General features: G+C 42.1%; 1 protein-coding gene across 1 annotated transcript; it reads left to right on the top strand.

Moving 5' to 3' along the window:
- The first annotated feature begins 39 nt into the window (after positions 1-39).
- BRK1 (BRICK1 subunit of SCAR/WAVE actin nucleating complex) lies at positions 40-10860 on the top strand. Its single transcript, XM_080804525.1, has 3 exons — positions 40-270; positions 9680-9762; positions 10201-10860. The coding sequence occupies exons 1-3, from the start codon at positions 153-155 to the stop codon at positions 10225-10227; spliced, it is 228 nt and encodes a 75-aa protein (XP_080660651.1). The 5' UTR covers positions 40-152; the 3' UTR covers positions 10228-10860.
- Positions 10861-20630: the final 9770 nt, after the last annotated feature.

Genomic DNA, 20630 nt, shown 5'->3' with positions numbered 1-20630 from the left:
AACTAAGGGGAGGACTTGACATCGCGCAGGCGCATCACAATGCCCGTGGATTCGTGGGTGCTAAGGCATGGGTGTGGGCTTCGCGGCGCAGGCGCACTGGCCGTCTGGAGGGTCGGGGCGCCTGCGCAGTGGTTCGTCTTCAGGCAGCAGCCATGGCGGGTCAAGAGGATCCGGTGCAGCGGGAGATTCACCAGGACTGGGCGAACCGAGAATACATTGAGGTCATCACCAGCAGCATCAAGAAAATCGCGGACTTTCTCAACTCGTTCGGTCAGCGGGCGAGCAGGGGGCGGTGTGGGTGGGTGGGAGGCCACTCAGTTGGCGAGGGTGCTGAAAAGCTTTGAAGGGTCTTTCTCCGGGAGCCCTTGGCCCCTACTGGTTTTAGCGTCCCCCGGAGCCCGCCTTCCCCCTCTTTCCCTGACCCTCAGGCTCCACTGGGCAGTCCCTGTGCGGTTCTCTTGTGCCGTTGTGAGTTCATCGGCTTCGTTGCCATCACCCCAGATCCATTAACAGGTCCTTCCTTTTTCCAGACTCTTCGGGCACCTCCATCCGCGTCTTTTCTGCTCTGCGGTAGCCTCCCTGCTTCCTTTGTGACCCGCCTCCATTCCAGTTTCCACTTTGCACTCAGAGTGCGCCTTTCATGCAGCCACAGCTGTGTCACTGCCCTTGTGTAAGTTTCTTGACGGTTCTCTTCATTTTCAGAATCTTTTAGCGCCGTACCTTTTAGTCGAGCATTTCTGTCTCCCGTTTTTGCTGCCATGAGAGTGGTAGGAGAGGAGGTCAGAGGTAAGGTCCAGATTGGAGACTCCTGTGTTGCTGGTATATAGCCGACAGTAGGTGTTATTTCCGCTTCTAGCAAAGTCTTGCCTAGGCATGGCCTGCTTGTGATAGTCTTCAGTTCTTTCTGCTTTGTTCTGTATCCCTCTGGAAAGCAAGCCTGTAACAAAGACTTTCATCCCATCTTCTCCAAGTGTTTCTTTAACAACTGGGCACAGGTAGACTTACTTAAGTAATCACAAGGTGTAAGGATGACATCTAGTGATCTTTTTCCAACTAGTGTGGCTCTGTTCCACTAATTCAGCAACAAGCAATTAAGATTAAGTAGGGGAAACTGATGTATTAAAAAAAGATTTAAAATGAATTATTTTCCAGCCGAAGGACTGATGCATCCCAAGAAGTAAGGTAACAGAACGTAAATTTTCTCAAAAAGCATCAGCAAGAGAGACCAGATCTCAGTACAGGGCTCTCTCAGGCACTCTGGAGAACACAAAATAAGATTCATTTCCTGCTTTCAAAGAATTTCTGCCTTGAAATAATGACAGTTTCAGAATATCAGGTTGTATTAATCTGTTTTCTTATAAAGTGCATAAGACTGTAATCTTACTATGATGGATATTCTCACCAGGGAATGAGGGTGAGGGTAGTATCAATGAGAGAATAGTATAAATATTTATGTCATTGATATGTATTCACACACATAATTTGTTTTAGAGGTTGTAATAGTGAATGGTAGTCAACATAGATCTCATAGTATCCTGAAATAGTTTAAGGACTATGAGTGAAGGAGTATGGTTTAGTGAAAAAGATAGATGGATTTAGAGACAGGAGTCTGAAGTTCAGAGACTAGATTAATTGATTTCAGTGAACTGAAAACATTAAGAAATACTGAACCTATTTACCCTGCTATTCAGATAGTCTGGGTTTCCTCAGAGGGTTTTTCTTTTCCTAACAACTTCTTTTTTTTTTTTTTTTTAAAGATTTTATTTTTTATCTGACAGAGAGAGATCACAAGGAGGCAGAGCGGCAGGCAAAGAGAGAGAGAGAAGGAAGCAGGCTCTCCGCTGAGCAGAGGGCCCGATGTGGGGCCCGATCCCAGGACTCTGGGATCACGACCCGAGCCAAAGGCAGAGGCTTTAACCCACTGAGCCACCCAGGCGCCCCCCCCCCTTTTTTTTTTAATATTTTTAAAAATTTTTTTAAAAAGATTTTATTTATTTATTTGACAGAGAGGGATCACAAGTAGGCAGAGAGGCAGGCAGAGAGAGAGAGGAAAGCAGGCTCCCTGCTGAGCAGAGAGTCCGATGCGGGGCTCGATCCCAGGACCCTGAGATCATGACCTGAGCTGAAGGCAGAGGCTTAACCCACTGAGCCACCCAGGTGCCCCTCTTTTCCTAACTTCTGTGCAAACTCTTTTGATGTTAGTTCTCATAATGTTTCTCCTACTTTCCTGGACAGCTGAACTGTTACTGTAAGGTTGTTCACAGCATTCTTTGCTTGGAACATTCCTTCAGAGGAAGGGTCAGAGAAGAGAAACCAAAATATTGCATACTAGGGGAAGGATGTAATGATGAGAAGATCACAGCTTTGAGATTTGGCTTAGTCAGGAGAGGTAGTGGAAAGTAGTTGGAAAAATCACCAACATGGAGAGTTTTAACCTTAAAAAGCAGAATTGAAAGACTTCATTTTCTGGTAGGATCTGAAATACACAGACTATCCAAGTACAATATTAAGAACACCAGTTAAATCAGTAAGCCATCTAAAATAACAAGTCAGGGGGCACCTGGGTGGGTCGTTCGATTAAGCTTCTGAGTCTTGGTTTTGGCTCCATCTCCGGTAGTGAACTCAGTGTTGTGAGATGGAGCCCTGATTTGGGCTCCCACTCAGTGTGGAATCCACTTGAGATTCTTGTATCCTCTGCCAGTCCCATTCCTGCCTGCTCTGTCTCTCCCTCAAGTAAACAAATAAATCTTTCAAAAATAAAATAACAAGTTAAGCCGAGGCTGTTTTTCAAAATTTAAAAATGATCTAGTGGGGGCCCTGGATGGCTCAGTCGTTAAGTGTCTGCCTTCAGCTCAGGTTATGATCCCAGGGTCCTGGAATCGAGCCCCACATCAGGCTCCTTGCTTGTCCAGAAGCCTGCTTCTCCCTCTCCCACTCCCCCTGCTTGTATGTTCTCTCTCTTGCTGTGTCTCTCTCTTTCAAATAAATAAATAAAATCTTAAAAAAAAAAAAAGTGACCTAGCATCTCCACCCCCCACATTTGGATCTAGGTAATGTAATAACTTCATTTCTGAGCACTGAATTGTATTAATAAACTTTTTTTAAAAAAGATTTATCTGAGAGAGAGAGTGCGCACGTGTGCGAGAGCAAGCAAGATTGAGAAGGGGTGGGGCAGAGAGAGAGGGAGAGAGAGCCTTAAGCAGACTCTGCTGAGCCCAGAGCCTGATGTGGGGCTCTGTCTGACGACCCTGAGATCATGACCTGAGCCTAAATCAGGATTTGCACAACCCAGGTGCCCCAGTATTAGTAAACTTTTAATTCACATACATTTATCTTTGACATAAATCTTGGCATGTTATAGTCACTAGATTTATGGCAGTTGAGTCTTGGAACTGACCAAAAATTGAAGAGTTTGAGCTTAGGATTTGCAGAGGAGAAGTGTCTCTTTTCTTGCTCTGTAAACAAGGAAGTACCAGCACTGAAATTTTATCAAATGTGTAAGTCACATTTTATGAACAAATAGAGAATAAAGATTTTTCTTTGGGAGGTTTCCAACATGCCCTAGACTGAGAAAATAGGCATACAGAATTCCAATCTTAGGAAGCCAGAAGAAAGGGCTTTCCTTAGCTTAGGCCACCGTTCTCCCTTAATGTGATGCTAATGGCCTAATGTTTGGAGTAATTACTAGATGGTTTCTGAAGAAGTTAATTTAGTCCTTTTAAAGAGAAGGACAGTAATTACAATTAAGAATGGAATTATGAAGCAAACTTAAAAGCTTAGCAGTTCTTGAAGATTGACAATATCGCTGCTGTGAGTTTAGGCAAAGACCAACAGGCTGAGAAACTAGATCAATCATAAAACATTTGAGACATTGTCTTGGCATTGGATGACTCAGGATGAGCATGTGGGGGATACATTTTCCCACTCTAAGCCCTTAGTGTGACTTCTCAATTCTGATATGTATGTGTACGGCTTATATTGAGTGTATGATAATATGATTTGGTGGTACAGAGATTTAATAAGAATTTACTTTGAGAAGGTAGCCAGGGCTGAATCACTCGCTTGCTCTCCTTTTTTTTTCTTAAGATTTTATTTATTTATTTATTTATTTATTTATTTATTTATTTAAGAGAGGGAGAGAGAAACATGAGCAGGGGGACAGGCAGAGGGAGAGGCAGGCTCCCTGCTGAATAAGGAGCCCGAAGCGGGACTTGATCCTGGAACCCCAAGATCATGACCTGACCGAAGGTGGATGCTTAACAACTAAGCCACCCAGGTGCCCCTGGGAGCTCTTTGAAAACGGCAACAATCCTAGAGTCCTTACCCTGACCACAGAGTGTGGGTAGGCCATGTGCTTTGGAGAGGGAACTGGCTTTCCAAGATAGATAGTGACTTTCTGAAGAGCTTTTACCCTCTGATTCCTTCCAGCTAGTGAGAGTGATGATATTCATGGGCCACCTGAACCTGAGGCCCCACAAACCATAAGGCAGTGATAACATCCTAATACTGGCCTGTTCTGTACCTTGAATTGGTGAAGTTTCTAAAAATAGATTGTCACAGATGGTAGCTTTTAATTTTTATACCATTTTATCTGATTCTAAAGCTAATATGTGCAGAGAAGTATAACAAAAATAATAAATGTGGTGGTTATTTTTTATTTTAAGATTTTATTTATTTATTTATTTGACAGACAGAGATCACAAGTAGGCAGAGAGGCAGCCAGAGAGAGAGGAAGGGAAGCAGGCTTCCCGCCGAGCAGAGAGCCCGATGTGGGGCTCGATCCCAGGACCCTGGGATCATGACCTGAGCTGAAGGCAGAGGCTTTAACCCACTGAGCCACCCAGGTGCCCCGTGGTGGTTATTTTTAATTTATTTTATTTTTTATTTTTTTATTTATTTGTCAGAGAGAGAGAGGAGCGAGAGTGAGCACAAGTAGACAGAGTGGCAGGCAGAGGCAGAGGGAGAAGCAGGCTCCCTGCCGAGCAAGGAGCCCGATGTGGGACTCGATCCCAGGATGCTGGGATCATGACCTGAGCCGAAGGCAGCTGCTTAACCAACTGAGCCACCCAGGCGTTCCTCGTGGTGGTTATTTTTAAATGTCAGTTTTTATACTTAGTCAACAAGTATAGCATGTCTGTTGTGATCCCAGCTATCACATCCTCTGAGGAAGGAATAAATAAGAATAAATGGACATGGTAGCCACTCCTGAGAAATTCAGAGTTCTGTAGAGAAGTAAGCCTTAATGGCAACGATTCAAGAGAATGAGTGTTGATTTTTAGGCTAAGGTTATGTGCATTAAGAGTTCAGAGGAGCTGATAACTGGCATTTGTCAGCAGTGGTAATGGGTACACACCATCAAGCACCCTGACAAGGATGGTTAGTATCGTAGAGTCTGGTGATAGGGGTGTCTGGGTGGCTCAGTTGGTTAAGCATCTGTCTTCGGCTCTGGTCATGACCCCAGGATTCTGGGATGGAACCCTGTATTAGGCTCCCTGTTCAGTGGGAAGCCTGCTTCTCCCTCTCCCCGGCCCCTGCTCATGCTTGCATGCACTCTCTCTTTCTCTCAAATAAATAAATAAATAAGAATATTTAAAAAGAAGTCTGGTGATAATATACTCTTTTTTCTTTTTTTTTTTTAAGATTTTATTATTTATTAGAAAGATGGAGAGAGACCACAAGTAGGCAGAGCAGGAGGCAGAGGGAGAGGGAGAATCAGGCTCTCTGCTGAGCAGGGAGCCCGATGTGGGGCATGATCCCAGGACCCTGGGATCATGACCTGAGCCGAAGGCAGCCGCTCAACCAACTGAGCCACCCAGGCGCCCTGGTGATAATATACTCTTAAATGCACTCTGATTTCAGATTTATTTAGCTGCTGAATGCTTATCCAGTGTTTTGCTTGAATCAGTGTTTTTCTTGGGATCTGAAATAATGATCAAAGTTTCTGGAGTTCAACATTTTATATTCTCAACAGTACTTACCATTTAGGCCAGTGGTGTACTGTTGTTCTTGGATTCTGATTCACTACCAGATTGACAGAGATAGAACAGAACAGCCATCCGGGAAGGAACCCTCCCTCTCACCACCCCACCCCTGCAGATAATTTTGGCATGTCTCTTTCTATGGGAAATGACAGGTTGTTAGTGATAACATTCATGCTCTTACTGAATAGCATACGTGATGTGCCTTTGAGCTTCTAAAAACCAGATGGAAAGAGACATGGTCTTATTGGGCAGTCCTGGTGGTGGAAGTGTATCTAGGAAAAGGAGGGGGCTGAGTACCTTCTACTTAAGCTAGATCTAGGAATTAGAAGCAGCAGCACTAGCAGATAAACAACATGATTTAAAAGAAAAATGAGGGGTGCCTGGGTGGCTTTTTAAAGATTCTAGATAGGGGCACCTGGGTGGCTCAGTGGGTTAAGGCCCAGGGTCCTGGCATGGAGCCCTGCATCAGGCTGTCTGCTCAGCAGGGAGCCTGCTTCTTCCCTCTCTCTCTGCCTGCTTCTCTGCCTACTTGAGATCTCTCTCTCTCTCTGTCAAATAAATAAATAAAATCTTTTTTAAAAAAGGCAGGTGGGGGGCGCCTGGGCGGCTCAGTCCTTAAGTGTCTGCCTTCAGCTCAGGTCATGATCTCAGGGTCCTGGGATGGAGCCCCGCATCTGGCTCCCTGATGCGCGGGAAACCTGCTTCTCCCTCTCCCACTCCCCCTGCTTGTGTTCCCTTTCTCCCTATGTCTCTCTTTGTCACATAAATAAACAAAATCTTAAAAAAAAAAAATAAAAAGAAGAAGAAGAAACGAAGAATGTCCAGAATAGGTAGATCCATAGAGGAGGTTAATGGTTGCCAGGGGTTGGGACAAGGCTGAATGGGAAATGACTGCTAATTGGTACAAGGTTTCATGTAGGGGTTTTGGGGATGTTCTAAAATTAGATTATGGTGATGGTTGCACAACTATATTCTAAAAACCATAGAATTGTATACTTCAATTAAGTGAACTTCACGGCATATAAATTGTTATATCAATAAAGCGATTTTTACAAAATAATGAAGAGTAGCAGTGAAGATGGGTAGGAAAGAATCTAGTATGACAAAAGGAAAAAAAGGAACCAGAAAGTGGAAGAGTTGAGCTATAAGCAGATTTTAAGAGATATGGGGAATAAATTATAACCCGAGAGGTTCGTAGGTTGTGTTCGAGAGGTTGGTAGCGGGGTTGTGTGGTGGAACGTTGTGGTGGAAGAGTACTGTCCTGGGCAGTAAGGGAACTGGGCTCCGGGCTCGGCTGTGCTGTTGTTTTGTCCAATCAGTTATCCAAGATGAGCCTTGGTTTTCCCACTTGTAGAAATATTGGAGTCACACCAGAGCCAAACTTTTGTTTCATTAACATACCAGAGTTCATAATTTTTTTCTCAAAAACCTCTCTTTGCCAGGCGAGATACTTGTTATAAAAATTAATAAGAGGCAGTATTTGATTAATTGACTTTAGCCCAGTGAAGTGGGCTTTAATTAATTCATTCTAGTGAGGTAACAAATGTAAAAAAAATGATAAATTAGAAGTACATAAATATAATTTGTCTAGATAGCAGGAACATTTCCTGTGTTAAATATTCAAACTCATAATTTGGTTTTTTTGATGAGTTGTTAAAAAGATACTTTATTTTTGTTTGTTTTTTAGTGACTTGTTAAAAAGATACAAACTTGTAATTTTATTTTATTTTATTTTTTTTAAGATTTTATTTATTTATTTGACAGACAGAGATCACAAGTAGGCAGAGAGGCAGGCAGAGAGAGAGAGAGGCTGAAGCAGGCTCCCTGCTGAGCAGAGACCCCCGACTCGGGGCTCGATCCCAGGACCCTGGGATCATGATCTGAGCCGAAGGCAAGGCCTTAACCCACTGAGCCACCCAGGCGCCCCGCAAACTTGTAATTTTAAATGGCCATTTTAATAGTTTTACATAAATACACCATACTTCATGAAACCATTCCTAAGTAATAGTGGTGAACATTCTTGTTTGTTAAATCTGTATCTAAAAACCTAAGACCAAGCTCATAAGTAATTTATAAACCAGAAATTCAACGTTAAACATACAGCAGAAGGAGAATTATATGCCTCTGGCAGAGACCTCTCAGAGGTCCAATTTGAATGGAGCCTTGAAGGAGAATGGCTAGACAGGCAAGATAAGCAAGATGCAGATGTGGAGAAGTGAAAGTGGAGGCAAGAGCCTGGTGTAGGAGGATTTGTCAAAATGGATGTGGACATCCTTTTGCATAACAGGGTAGAGATGAAAAGGAAGTTGTGAGCTAAGTGTTAAATCATTGTGAGTGGGAGAGTGTCTCGGAGAAAGGATATTTTAGACATAAAAAGTGAAGGTTACTGAGAGTGACCAAACAGTGGTGTTGGAGGACGTAATAGGAAATCATGAGCATGCCCAGAAACCTTTTTCTCCTGTTGAGAATGGTTAGGGAAAGCGTAGGCAAGTGGTTCTCTTAGAGAGAAGTTTCTTAGAGAAGTTTCCAGAGGAAAAGGTATTTTGGGGAAATCTAGGTTTCATTTTGGGTGAGATGGTGAAAGAAGATTGGAAAAGGGAAAGGAAAAAAAGAAATTTTGCTGTTTTCCACAGATGGGATGTGGGCTCCACAGGGTATTTGATGTTCTCCCAAGTTTTCTCTCATGCTGACATTCCTGCGCAGATACTGATGACACATTAAGTGCCTTCCTGCAGCAAAAACAATGATGAGGTTTCCATGAGCTCAGAAATGCGATTGCCTTCCCTCCTCTCCATAGTGTCTGCTGCTTTCGTGGCCTCTGTTTTTCTTCCTTCTTGAGATTGTTTTCTTCCTCTTGTCACTTCCTCTCTTTTTAAACTCTTGGTTTGTCTGTTACTAAATATCCGCCCGTAGAGTTTCAGTGTGTTAGTTTTCTATTGCTGCCATAACAAATTACTATAAATGTAGCCGCTTTTGTCACATAGTTTCTTATATTATAGTTGTATAGTTTGGAAGTCCAACATCACTGGGCTAAAGTCAAGGTGTTGGCAGGGCTGCCTCCCTTTCTGGAGACTCTAGGAGAGGATATTTTTTTGCTCATTGGATTGGTGGTAGAATTCAGTTTCTTGTGGCTGTAGGACTGAAATCTCTGTTTCCTTGTTGGCTGTCAGCTAAGGTCCGTTTCCAGCTTCTTAATGTCTCTGGTGTCCTTTGGCTCATGGCCTCCTTCCTCCACCTTCAAAGCCAGCAATAGCAGGTTGAGTCCCCCTCACACACTTTGAATCTCTTCTTTTTCCTACACCTTTCCTCAGTCTTTCTCTTCCTGTATTTATGTATTTGTTATTAGAGCATGTTGATCTGGATAACTCAGGATCTCAAGATCCTTAACCTTAATCACATCTGCAAAGTCCCTTTTGTCATGTAGGGTAAATACCTACAGGATCGGGGATTAGGGTATGGACATCTTTGGCCGCCATTACTCTCTGCTTGCCACCCTGGTAGGAAGTTGAGCAAATCCATTCTAAGCAGCTGTGCTCCTAATACTCACTTCTTTTCCATTCCCTTGCTTTGCTCACCTGCTTCCGTTCGTGCTCTCCCTGATGTATCATCCTCCTTCTTCAGCTAGGGGCTGTGTGTGTATGTGTCTGTGTCTGTATTTGGAATGACATTAATCCTGAACATCAGTCTCCTTTTACCAGATATGTCTTGTCGTTCAAGACTTGCAACACTAAACGAGAAATTGACAGCCCTCGAACGGAGAATAGAGTACATTGAAGCGCGGGTGAGTATGTTAGAGAAGGTATTTGCTTGTGAGGCTAGGCAAGGGCTGTGCAGAGAGAATGCACATTTCCACTTGTTGCTGGAACAAACCTGGAAGCAGTAACAGGCTTAGAAGTTAATGAACTTCCCTGGATTTGAACCAGGTTTCTGGGGCTCCAAAGCTGTTGTCTTTTCTACCACTCCCTACTATCTAGGATCTTTTTTTTTTTTTTAAAGATTTTATTTATTTATTTGACAGAGATCACAAGTAGGCAGAGAGGCAGGCAGAGAGAGAGGAGGAAGCAGGCTCTCTGCTGAGCAGAGAGCCTGATGCAGGGCTCCATGCCAGGACCCTGGGCCTTAACCCACTGAGCCACCCAGGTGCCCCTATCTAGAATCTTTAAAAAGATTTTTTTTTAAATACTTTTGAATTTATCTAATTGTCAGTTTCCTTTGACAGGTGACAAAAGGTGAGACCCTCACCTAGAGCTACGCCATGCTGCTGCTGGGAAGTTGCTTCATGGAACACAGGCCAACGTGGGAAAGGCCCCAGCAGCTTTAGCTCCTTCCTCTCTCCTTAAAGAGCAACAGGGCTTATTCTTGTTTTTGGTTTTTGTTTGTTTGTTTTTTTTTTTTTTTTAAAGCGTGGCCTTTGGGTTCTGCCATGTACATCAGTGTGTGATGTGGCATGTGGGAAGATGTCCAGGGAAGCTCTTGGAACCAACATTAGGCATTTTATCTTTTAAGTAACATTTTGTAGAACTATCCGTCAGTGTATGAGGCACTCAGAGCCAGATGCCTGGGACTCTTTGTTAAGGTCCTCCCCACCTCTCTTTCTCTCAGACTTTCCTTACAGCTCTCATTGCCTCTGCATTGATTCTAGAAATAGTCTTTGTCTCCTTTTCACCTTTGGTGGGGGTTGGGAGGCAGTCCTGGCCGAAACACTTATGCCCTGGCAAGGTGGCCGCCAGAGAATGTTGCTAACCCACCAGTTTCTTGTCCTTTTGGGGAGGTAAAGGCCAGGCCCCCACTTGGCTTGAAGGGACATTTTCAGAATTTTCTTTCTGTCACTTGGGGTATCTTTGCCTCTCATATTTCCCTAATAAACTCCTCAACTTTATCTGACTGCTGTGATTGTGATGGGGAGAAGAGCTAGAAATTGGACATGTGTGATTATTATTCTAACATAAAACTTTCAGATGTATCTCTTTGATCAAAGCCTAGGTGGCTTACCAGCTGGAGGGACCTCCTACCCCCATGTTTGGACTTCGAGCTAATTCATCCTGGGAATCATTTGGTCATTCAGCAGACATTTATCTAGTACTTACTATGTAGGCGCATTATGCTCCAATAAAAGATAAGCATTGAATCAGGCATGATGTTTACAGTCTGTTGAAATCCAGCATCCACACAGTTTAACTGCAACCCAGGGCAGACTGAGTTTTATCCAGTAAAAGCTAACTGTCTTTCTTTTGAAAAGCAAAGAGTTTAAATGGAAGTCTAAAACTTTGCATTCTAGCATCGAAAGCTTCCTATAAACTTATGCCACCCTACTGTTAAAGGCTTATTTCTTACATAGAATCTCTGTTGTAGTCATGTAGAAGTCGTCACACTCCATGCAAACAAATTTCCCCCTATTCAAATCGTATTTGCTATTTCAAGGCTAGCCCAAGTCAGGCCTCTTCCAGAAACATCCCCTGGACTCGACTTTTTCATTCAGTACTACCCTTTTCCTTTTCTCAGTCCCTCCCATCCTGCCATGCCGACCCTACACTTCAGCTCTGGACTGGATCTTGTTACGAGCCGTTCTCTGATGTAGTACCTGGTACCACATGGTATAGTACAGTATATAGTATATATACATGAGCATCTTTTCCTGCAATGCCCAGCTGGGTGTCTTACAGAAGGCAGGTGGTCAGTAAACACCAATTCAACTGACCTTAGAGCCCAAGCTCCTTCCCATTGTCAGATCTTTTTAAAATCTTTGCTTAAACCTTTGGAAGACCATTTTAAATAGTACCTCCATTTAAAAATGGATATTACGGTGGAGACAAACCTGACGTCCTTTCCTTTGGGAAGTGTTGTTTTTTAATATTATCGAGCTTGTCAGTGGTAGAGTGCTTCTAACAGTCTCTTGAGTTCATTATTCATATACTCAAACACTTGAGTTCATCATTCATAACAGCTCAGTCCTTTCCAGGATAAAGTAAGTACTTCTGAAGTTCAAGTTTTAGATCTTCTGGCCCTCTGCAGTCAGTTTAGCACATTTATTGAGTTCCTGCTACATGCAAGGACTATACCATGAGATTGTGATGGGGGCAAAAGTGATGGTAACTAATATAAGCAGGAAAAAGCCTGCCTTTAATGAAGTCACATGGAAATGTTCAGTAAATTCCTTGTGGTTGCATAGATGTCAGTTAATTTACTGATACCAAAATAACATTTCTAAAAAAAAGTCTCCTAACTAATACTGTGTTGCTAATAGTAACCTGATGGTTGTAAAGAAAACTACTGGTAACATTGGATGTAAGCCACAAGTGGACCCAGCCGCCTGCTGGTAGTAACCCCTTCATTACACCTGGCACTTTAAAGTGTCAGTGTTTTTCTGTGTTATCACACCCTTTACAGAATGAGGCCCTGGTTTGCACAAGGATATGTAGCTGGTATTGTCTGTACTTTATTGAGTGTTACCATGTGGTAGATGTCCTAGTTGCTTTATTTCATTTAATCCTCAGACTCTAGGGAGCAGGCATTCTTATCTCCTTATAATAGGTGAGGAACTAGTGTAGGCTAAAACTTGTCCAAAGTCCTAGGATGTAAGTGAAGGTGAGGAATTTGAACTTAGACTTACACGACTCAGGTGGTTCTAACCGTTCTATTCTGAACGTGGTAGAGCGAGATCTAAAATTTATTTCATTCCTAGTACAGTGCCTTTTCACTGTCCTCACCTGAGACACTTTAAGCAATTACACAGCTCTGTTAGTCTTACATGTTTCCACCCTTCCTTTTGTGAAGAAGGCTTCATAGGTTGTTCTTGCTGTGTCTGACAAATGCTGTTTGCGTTCATGTGTATGTTGTCTAGTTTCACTTCTAACAGCTTCCTTTGTCTGAAGGTTTAATTTTATGCTGTATTTTCTGGAAGCCTTGCCTAAGGAATTTAATCCACTCTAGTACTTCCTCTAGCTATCTTTGAGTTGAGCCAAAGAAAGCAGCTACATTCCCTTTCTGAAAGGCCTTACCTGGCCGGGCTCCAGAAACTGGAATTTTACTCTTAAGTCATACACATCTTTGCTCACAGGTCATTGCGGTCCATAGTGTTAGGCTAAACAACCTTTTATTTTGTCCCAGGTGTCATTTCTTCACCTTATGGAGTAATAGTTCTGAAATACACTTTGTCCTTATTGAGGATGATAAAGTTACATTTTATATTTTATTTTTTAATACAATTTTTTTTAAAGATTTCATTTATTTGTTTGAGAGAACATGAGCAGGGAGAGTAGCAGAGGGAGAAACAGACTCCCTGCTGAGCAGGAAGCCCAATGTGGAACTTGATCCCAGGGTTCCGGGATACGACCTGAACCAAAGGGAGACACTTAACCAACTGAGCCACCCAGGTACTCTTACTCATTTATTTTTAAGCAATCTCTACATCCAACGTGGGGCTTGAACTCATGACCCTAAGATCAAGAGGGCATGCTCTTCCAACTGAGATAGTCAGATGCCCTTGATGGAAGTCAATTCTTTTTTTTTTTTTTTTTAATGTTAGACTTTAGTCTTTATTTTTTTAATTTTTTTTATTTTAAAGATTTTTATTTATTTATTTGCCAGACAGATCATAAGTAGGCAGAGAGGCAGGCTCCCCGCTGAGCAGAGAGCCTGATGCAGGGCTCCATCCTGGGGCCCTGGGATCATGACCTGAGCTGAAGGCAGAGGCTTTAACCCACTGAGCCACCCAGGCGCCCCTGGAAGTCAATTCTTAAAAGCCAAGGATGCCTGTTGAAAATAGAAAAATCATCATACCTATTGTATGAAAAGCACTAAGGTGAAAATATGGGAAATGAGAGGTTTATTTCTGGGAGATTAAAACTATAAAGTATAAACATTCATTCATTCCATAAATACTTATTAAGGGATTACTGTGTGCCAGATACTGTGCTGAGCATTGAGAATATTGTAGAGAAGTCATGATCTCGCCTTCACAGCACTTGCGTGAGGGTCATACGATAATCACGCACACAAAAAAATTACACATGGTGCTGTGGAAGGCTGGAGATCTGGTGATCAAGGAAGATGGTCTGCAATTCTGCCTAACTAGGCCATTCAGTCTTGTGGAGTAAGTTCTAAAGGCGGAAGCAGTGCAGAAATAACAGCGTTCGGAGGGTTTCTCTTTAGTCAAAGATGAACTTCAGGAAGAAGGAAAAATAATCTATCAAATCTCTTAAGTACCAGGCACTGCACTAAGCATTCCGCATGCATTAAAGCTATGTCATTATCTTCATTTTGAAATTAAAGAAACTGAAGCATAGTGAAAAGGGTAGTCAGAGGGGAGTGCTGGATTAGAGAGGTTCATCATTTCCTGCCTTGGCAAAAATGATGGCATGAGTTAATCTGAGTCAGACGTCTACAAAGGAACACCAGAACCTGGGTGATTTTGCCATGGGTTCTCCTTGAAAGTACATTATACAAAGAGATGGTGATCGTGATGGCCTCCAGCAGGATAGGGACCAGCAGGGATACGGACCCCTTGCTGTATTGAACATCAAAAACATGGAAACATTTGAGGAAAACCCCAAGGAAAGACAGGACTTCCTGTTAAATTATAATGACTCAGAAACACCATAATTTACAGGACACATGCAGACATACATATGTGCTTCCAGTTTAGTGAGGTGAAACCAGTTTAGTGTTAGAAAAATGCCTACATCTGTAAAGTAAGAGCAGCTGTTTAAATGCAGGCCTTAAGGTGGGTATTACATCATCGCAGATAGTATTCACCAAGATCATTTAAGAGGAAGGAAAACATTTAGGATATACCAAGTAAAAGGAAAACTACAGGCTGTATTGTTCTTACGCTACACTTTCCACTATGCAAAAACAAACATGGAGAGAAGAGAATGCACCCAAATGTTTCAATACAACTGGTGATTTCTTTCCCCTTATACTTTCATGTGTTTCCTAAATTTTCCTTTAGGTGGATCTATTTTGCCTTGTTTATATTTTGATCAATTAAAAATACAAAGAAGTATAATAAAGCAAACATTGATAATTTTTTTTTAAGATTTTATTTATTTATCTGACAGAAATCACAAGTAGGCAGAGAGAGAGAGGGAAGCAGGCTCCCTGCTGAGCAGAGAGCCCGATGCGAGGCTCAATCCCAGGACCCTGGAATCGTGACCTGAGCTGGAGGCATAGGCCTTAACCCAGGCACCCCAAACATTGATAATTTTATCATATGAATATAGTATTATGCTGTCATGCTTACTTTTTTTAAAGGTTTTTTTAAAAGATTTTATTTATTTATTTGATGGAGAGAGATCACAAGTAGGCAGAGAGGCAGGCAGAGAGAGAGGGGGAAGCAGGCTCCCTGCTGAGCAGAGAACCCGATGAGATGCGGGGCTCTATCCCAGGACCCTGGGATCATGACCTGAGCCAAAGGCAGAGGCTTTAACCCATTGAGCCACCCAGGCACCCCTACTTTTTTTTCCCTTTTTTTAAAGAAAATACAGGATGAGTCTAAAATCCCCTTTAACTTCCACTCTGGTCCCATTTCTCTCCTTCATCCCCAGGGGCAATGACTATCACGGGTTGGAGGTGTATCTCTAGCCATTCAATTTTTTCCTCTAAATTTATTTTAAATTTACATATGGAATTCACATTTTGATGTATAGATCTGAGTGTTGACAAAACAGGCATGTAACCATCACCACTATTAAGTTACAGAATATCCCATCAACCCCAAAAGACACTGTGACCAGACCCTACCTTCAGGCTTAATTAAGCCTCAGCAACCACCGATCTGTTTTCTGTGCCTGGTTTTGCCTATTCCGGAATGTCATGTAACGGAATCATACAGTGCATAGCCTTTTTGAGTCTGGCTTTTCACTTAGCGTAATCAGTTTGTGACCCATCCATGTTGTTGTATGTATCAAGAGCTTATTCCTTGTCATTGCGAAATGGTATTCCACTATCCACTCACCAACTGAAGGACATTGCAGTTATTTCCAGTTTTTAGCAATCATCACTAAAGCTGCTATAAACATTTGCATGTAGGTTGTATATGTGTGTGAACATAAGTTTTCATTATGTGAAAATGTGAAAACTTATGTGAACATAAGTTTTCATTTCTCCTAAGTGAGAATCATCTAGGAGTGAGATTGTTGGGTCATATGGTAAGTGTATGTTCAGCTTCATGAGACATTGCTGAACTGCTTTACCGTGGTGGCCATTAACATTTTCCATTCTCACCAGCAATGCAAGAGAGCTCCAGTTCCTCCATATCCCTGCCTGCACTTAGTAGGTTTTTTGTTCTTTTAAAAAGTTTTAGCTATTCTGGGGCACCTGGGTGGCTCAGTGGGTTAAGCCGCTGCCTTCGGCTCAGGTCATGATCTCAGGGTCCTGAAATCGAGTCCCGCATCAGGCTCTCTGCTCAGCAGGGAGCCTGCTTCCCCCTCTCTCTCTCTCTGCCTGCCTCTCTGTCTACTTGTGATCTCTCTCTGTCAAATAAATAAATAAAATCTTTAAAAAAAAAGTTTTAGCTATTCTAATAGATTAGACAGTGGTAACTCACTAAGGTTTTGATTTGTATTTCCCCAGTGACAACGATGTAGAGTACCTTTTCTTGGGCTTGTTTGCCATCCTCTTTGAGGCCTTTGTTGATTTATTAGGCTTTCTTATTGTTGAATTTTGATAGTTCTTTTATCTAGGCCAATTTTTAGTGTTTCTCATATACTTGTGTGTACCTGTAATCTATATATGGTATCATATTACTTGTACAATGGTTAAAATTTTTTTAAAATAACTAAAAAACAAAAGAACTTGATTCCCCCAAACAATAAAAATTTTGGCCTATGAGGGGCACTTGGGTGGCTCAGTTGGTTAGGTGTCTGCCTTTGGCTCAGGTTGTGATTACAGGGTTCCTGGATCAAGCTCCATGTTGGGCTCTCTGCTTCTCCCTCTCCCTCTGCCTTTCTGCCTGGCTCATGGCCGCTCTCTCTCTCCCTGTCAAATAAATAAAATCTTTAAATAAAATAAAATTTTGGCATATGATATATTTCCTATTTAATAAGTTGATACTTCATTGTTCCTTTATGTTCTTTTTTCCCTGAAGTTTTCATGCGAATGTTATTTTGGTGTCCTTTGGGTTGCATGGGAAGATACAGTGAATAATGACTATGTTATATGCTTCAGAGTAGAAGTTATGTGTCTGTTTCTCACCACTTTATCTCCACTGCCTCCTGTACAGTAGACATATAATGTACTTAATGCTAATGATTTGCCTTCTGAGGCAAAATGTTTGTCAATGTCAAAATGAATTATTTATTGAATTTGACATCTTACTTTTAAAAAGGCATATGAATGTTTCCCCTTATAATGCATTTATTGTCCGTGTGTACTTTTTTAAGATTTTATTTCTAAGTAATCTCTATACCCAACATGGGACTCAAACTCATAACCCTGAGATCTAAGAGTCGCATGCTCCACTGACTGAGCCAACCAGGCATCCATGTCCATGTGTACCCTTAAAGTCATGATCATATTAAATGAATTCAAATTGGGGGATAAAATAATCTCAATTCAAAATTATGTTATATGAATATATATACATTCTTGGTACTATTCTTTTTTTTTTTTTTTTTTTTTTTTAGATTTTATTTCTTTATTTGACAGACATAGATCACAAGTAGGCAGAGAGGCAGGCAGAGAGAGAGAGGGGAGGAAGCAGGCTCCCCGCCGAGCAGAGAGCCCGACGCGGGGCTCGATCCCAGGACCCTGGGACCATGACCCGAGCCGAAGGCAGAGGCTTTAACCCACTGAGCCACCCAGGCGCCCCTCTTGGTACTATTCTTAAAATATTTCTACAAACCTGAAAACTTGTTTCACAATGAAATTATTTTTCAAATATGTTACAGATGGGGATGCAGATTATGGCACAAAACCAGCCTCATACTTGATAGTCTCAACAAACCCAAAGGCGCCAAAAGAACCAAAGGAAACCCTGATCCAGAGTTTTTCAATGCAAACATTGATGCCAATGGGTAACACTTAGCTAAATGTGACAGTTGCCCTTTTGCTCTGTCAGGTTGTCAATGAGATCCAAGGAGAGGCTGATAAAGGACCAGCGTTGCACAGAAAACAGAAAACTGATGTTGGAGTCCTTGAATAGCTCTGCGTTGATTGGGACTAAGGAGACCCAGGTTTTCATTTTGGCTTGGCCACCAGCTAAGAGGGTGGGAATGTCACACAACCTATCCAGGCTTGTTTATTCATTTCTAAAACAGCAACAGTAGACTAGATTATTGCCTAAAATTCTTTCTCATCTTAAAGTTGTCTTATTTCTAGTTAGCCCTAATCTTTGGACAACTTGGTATACAGGTTAGCTTTTCTTCAGAAAATAAACCTGAGAGCCCTAAATCAATCTGATTTTCTTGTTGTATGATCTAGTTGACACCCACACCTGCCTTTAGAAAGCAGCTGTATTTTTGTACAGTTACTGATGGTACCAGCTGTCTGCAAACTGCCAACTTAAGTCCCAACTCGCATTCTCCAAAGCCAAGTATCAACAAATGTTTTCTTTTTTTGCTGTATGAAGTACAATCGCCATTTCCCCCCCCTGGAGAACAGCTTTTCTTTAGTTCTTAAGGACTTAGCTCCTTACATGGGCTTTGGTAGAAGTTGTGGGGCAGCAGCCATGGGTCTAAATCGGGGTGGCACCCTGACTTAGGCTGGATTCTTTGGTGCTTCATGAGAGCGATTCCTGACTACCTTGCTGTGAATGGCACAACTCATGCAATAATGTAGTTTCACATACAGCTTGGGAAGCACATAGGCGTCAAAGACACTCGCTTTAGAAATGTCCCTGACCGAGGCGGTCTCCACTATGTTCCGAATAACAAACTTCTTAATGGCCTTGTCCTTGGGTACACAAAGGGCGCGGTTGGTGTAGCAAATAGCCTGCCCATGGCCATGGCTCTTTTTGGCACCACCATTATTCCTTCTTTTCTTGGTCATCTTGGAAGAGGGACCTGAGAGAGTGGGCAAATGTTTTCTTGTATGCAACAGTATGAAACTGAATGCAAATGCTAGAAAGGAGCCAGGAGATGAAAAGACGCCTTCTGTTCCACTCAGCGTGGTCTATAGTAGCAAATACTCCTTACAAACATGGCTTCAGGTTCATGAAATAAAAGTAGAAAATTAAAAGTACTGGGTAACAAGAGCAACAACAGAAGTTGGTACATCTCTAATGCTAAAGATATCAGTTCCCCGTTTCTTCCTGCTTCTGAAATCTAGGTCAAGTTTAGTTTTTCAAGAGATTGAAAACTGCTTTATTATCAAGAGGTTTGTAATCCATTTATGCCGAATAGCTCACGGGCTCAAACCTGTTACTTTTTAGTTTTTTTAAATAAATATGCAAATTAAACCAAATTACAGGGTAGAAAATATTTCCAAGTATAATAAAGAGATTCTCTTGAAGGTTCTTATGACTGGCTGAGAGAAGATTTGTCGTATTTCCCACTCACATTAGAAAATACGAAAGTCCTTCAGAATTATCCTTCTTCAGAAATCTTAATGATGAGGAAACAGAAGGCAAACTGAGGACAAAGCAGAAGCTGACACCTTGCAACCCCACCCCCCCCATGGAATATATGTGACACTTCTCAGGCACTCCTGGGTGCCCTAAAAGAAAAACAAATAGTTAACTTGTAGAGATCACAATCCTGCAAGACCTGAGTCTTCCTAAGTTTACAAATGTGCTATGATTTACAAGGAAGTTTGCTTATCAATAGCCTAACTTCCAGACACTCATAACTCAGTTTCCTGAAGCCCTAACATCTCCTTCCCCTCCATAGCATTGAGGGAGGCTGAGGCAGAAGGAAATGTAAATAAAATTGAGTATCTTTTGAACATGCAGTCCATTGACAAGGATGTGGGATAGGAGGAATGTAACATTCCTCCAGGAAACTCCCAACTGTCTTCATGTTAGTTTCTCATTAGAGGGATAAACAGCCTTGGCTTGACAATAACCAGGCCTCCAATATCCTGAGAGTCTTCGTTAGCATATGGTAGTCCTTCTGGACACCCCTTTTGTCCTCACCTCCCTAACTCCTGTGTATATAATCAGCCACTTGTCAAGACCCCGGGGCAGTAGCTCTTCCTGCCCATGGGTCCTGTCCCCATGTTTAATAAACCACCATTTTGCACCAAAGACTTCTCAAGAATTCTTTCTTGGGGGTGCCTGGGTGGCTCAGTGGGTTAAAGCCTCTGCCTTCGGCTCAGGTCATGGTCCCAGGGTCCTGGGATCGAGCCCCACATCGGGCTCTCTGCTCAGCGGGGAGCCTGCTTCCTCCTTTCTCTCTCTGCCTGCCTCTCTGCCTACTTGTGATCTCTGTCTGTCAAATAAATAAATAAAATCTTTAAAAAAAAAAAAAAGAATTCTTTCTTGGTCGTCAGAAAGGAAGAGAGGCACCAGTGGATAGCTTCCCTATGTCTAACCTCAGAAGAAGAAAATGAACTCCATCTAATTTTTTATTATGACGAGATGACTGAGAACAATCTGAATTTAACAAATCTGGGCATATTTAATCCCTCTGAAACTCAGTCTTCTTACAGTTTGAGTCCAAATAAGTAACCTATCAACACCTTAGTTTTGTTATAAGGATTAAACATTATGGT

The sequence above is a fragment of the Martes martes genome (genome assembly GCF_963455335.1).
Source record: "Martes martes genome assembly, chromosome: 1".
Classification (NCBI taxonomy): domain Eukaryota; kingdom Metazoa; phylum Chordata; class Mammalia; order Carnivora; family Mustelidae; genus Martes; species Martes martes.
Note: the sequence above shows the minus strand (reverse complement) of the source record. Positions and strands in the feature narration are given on the sequence as shown.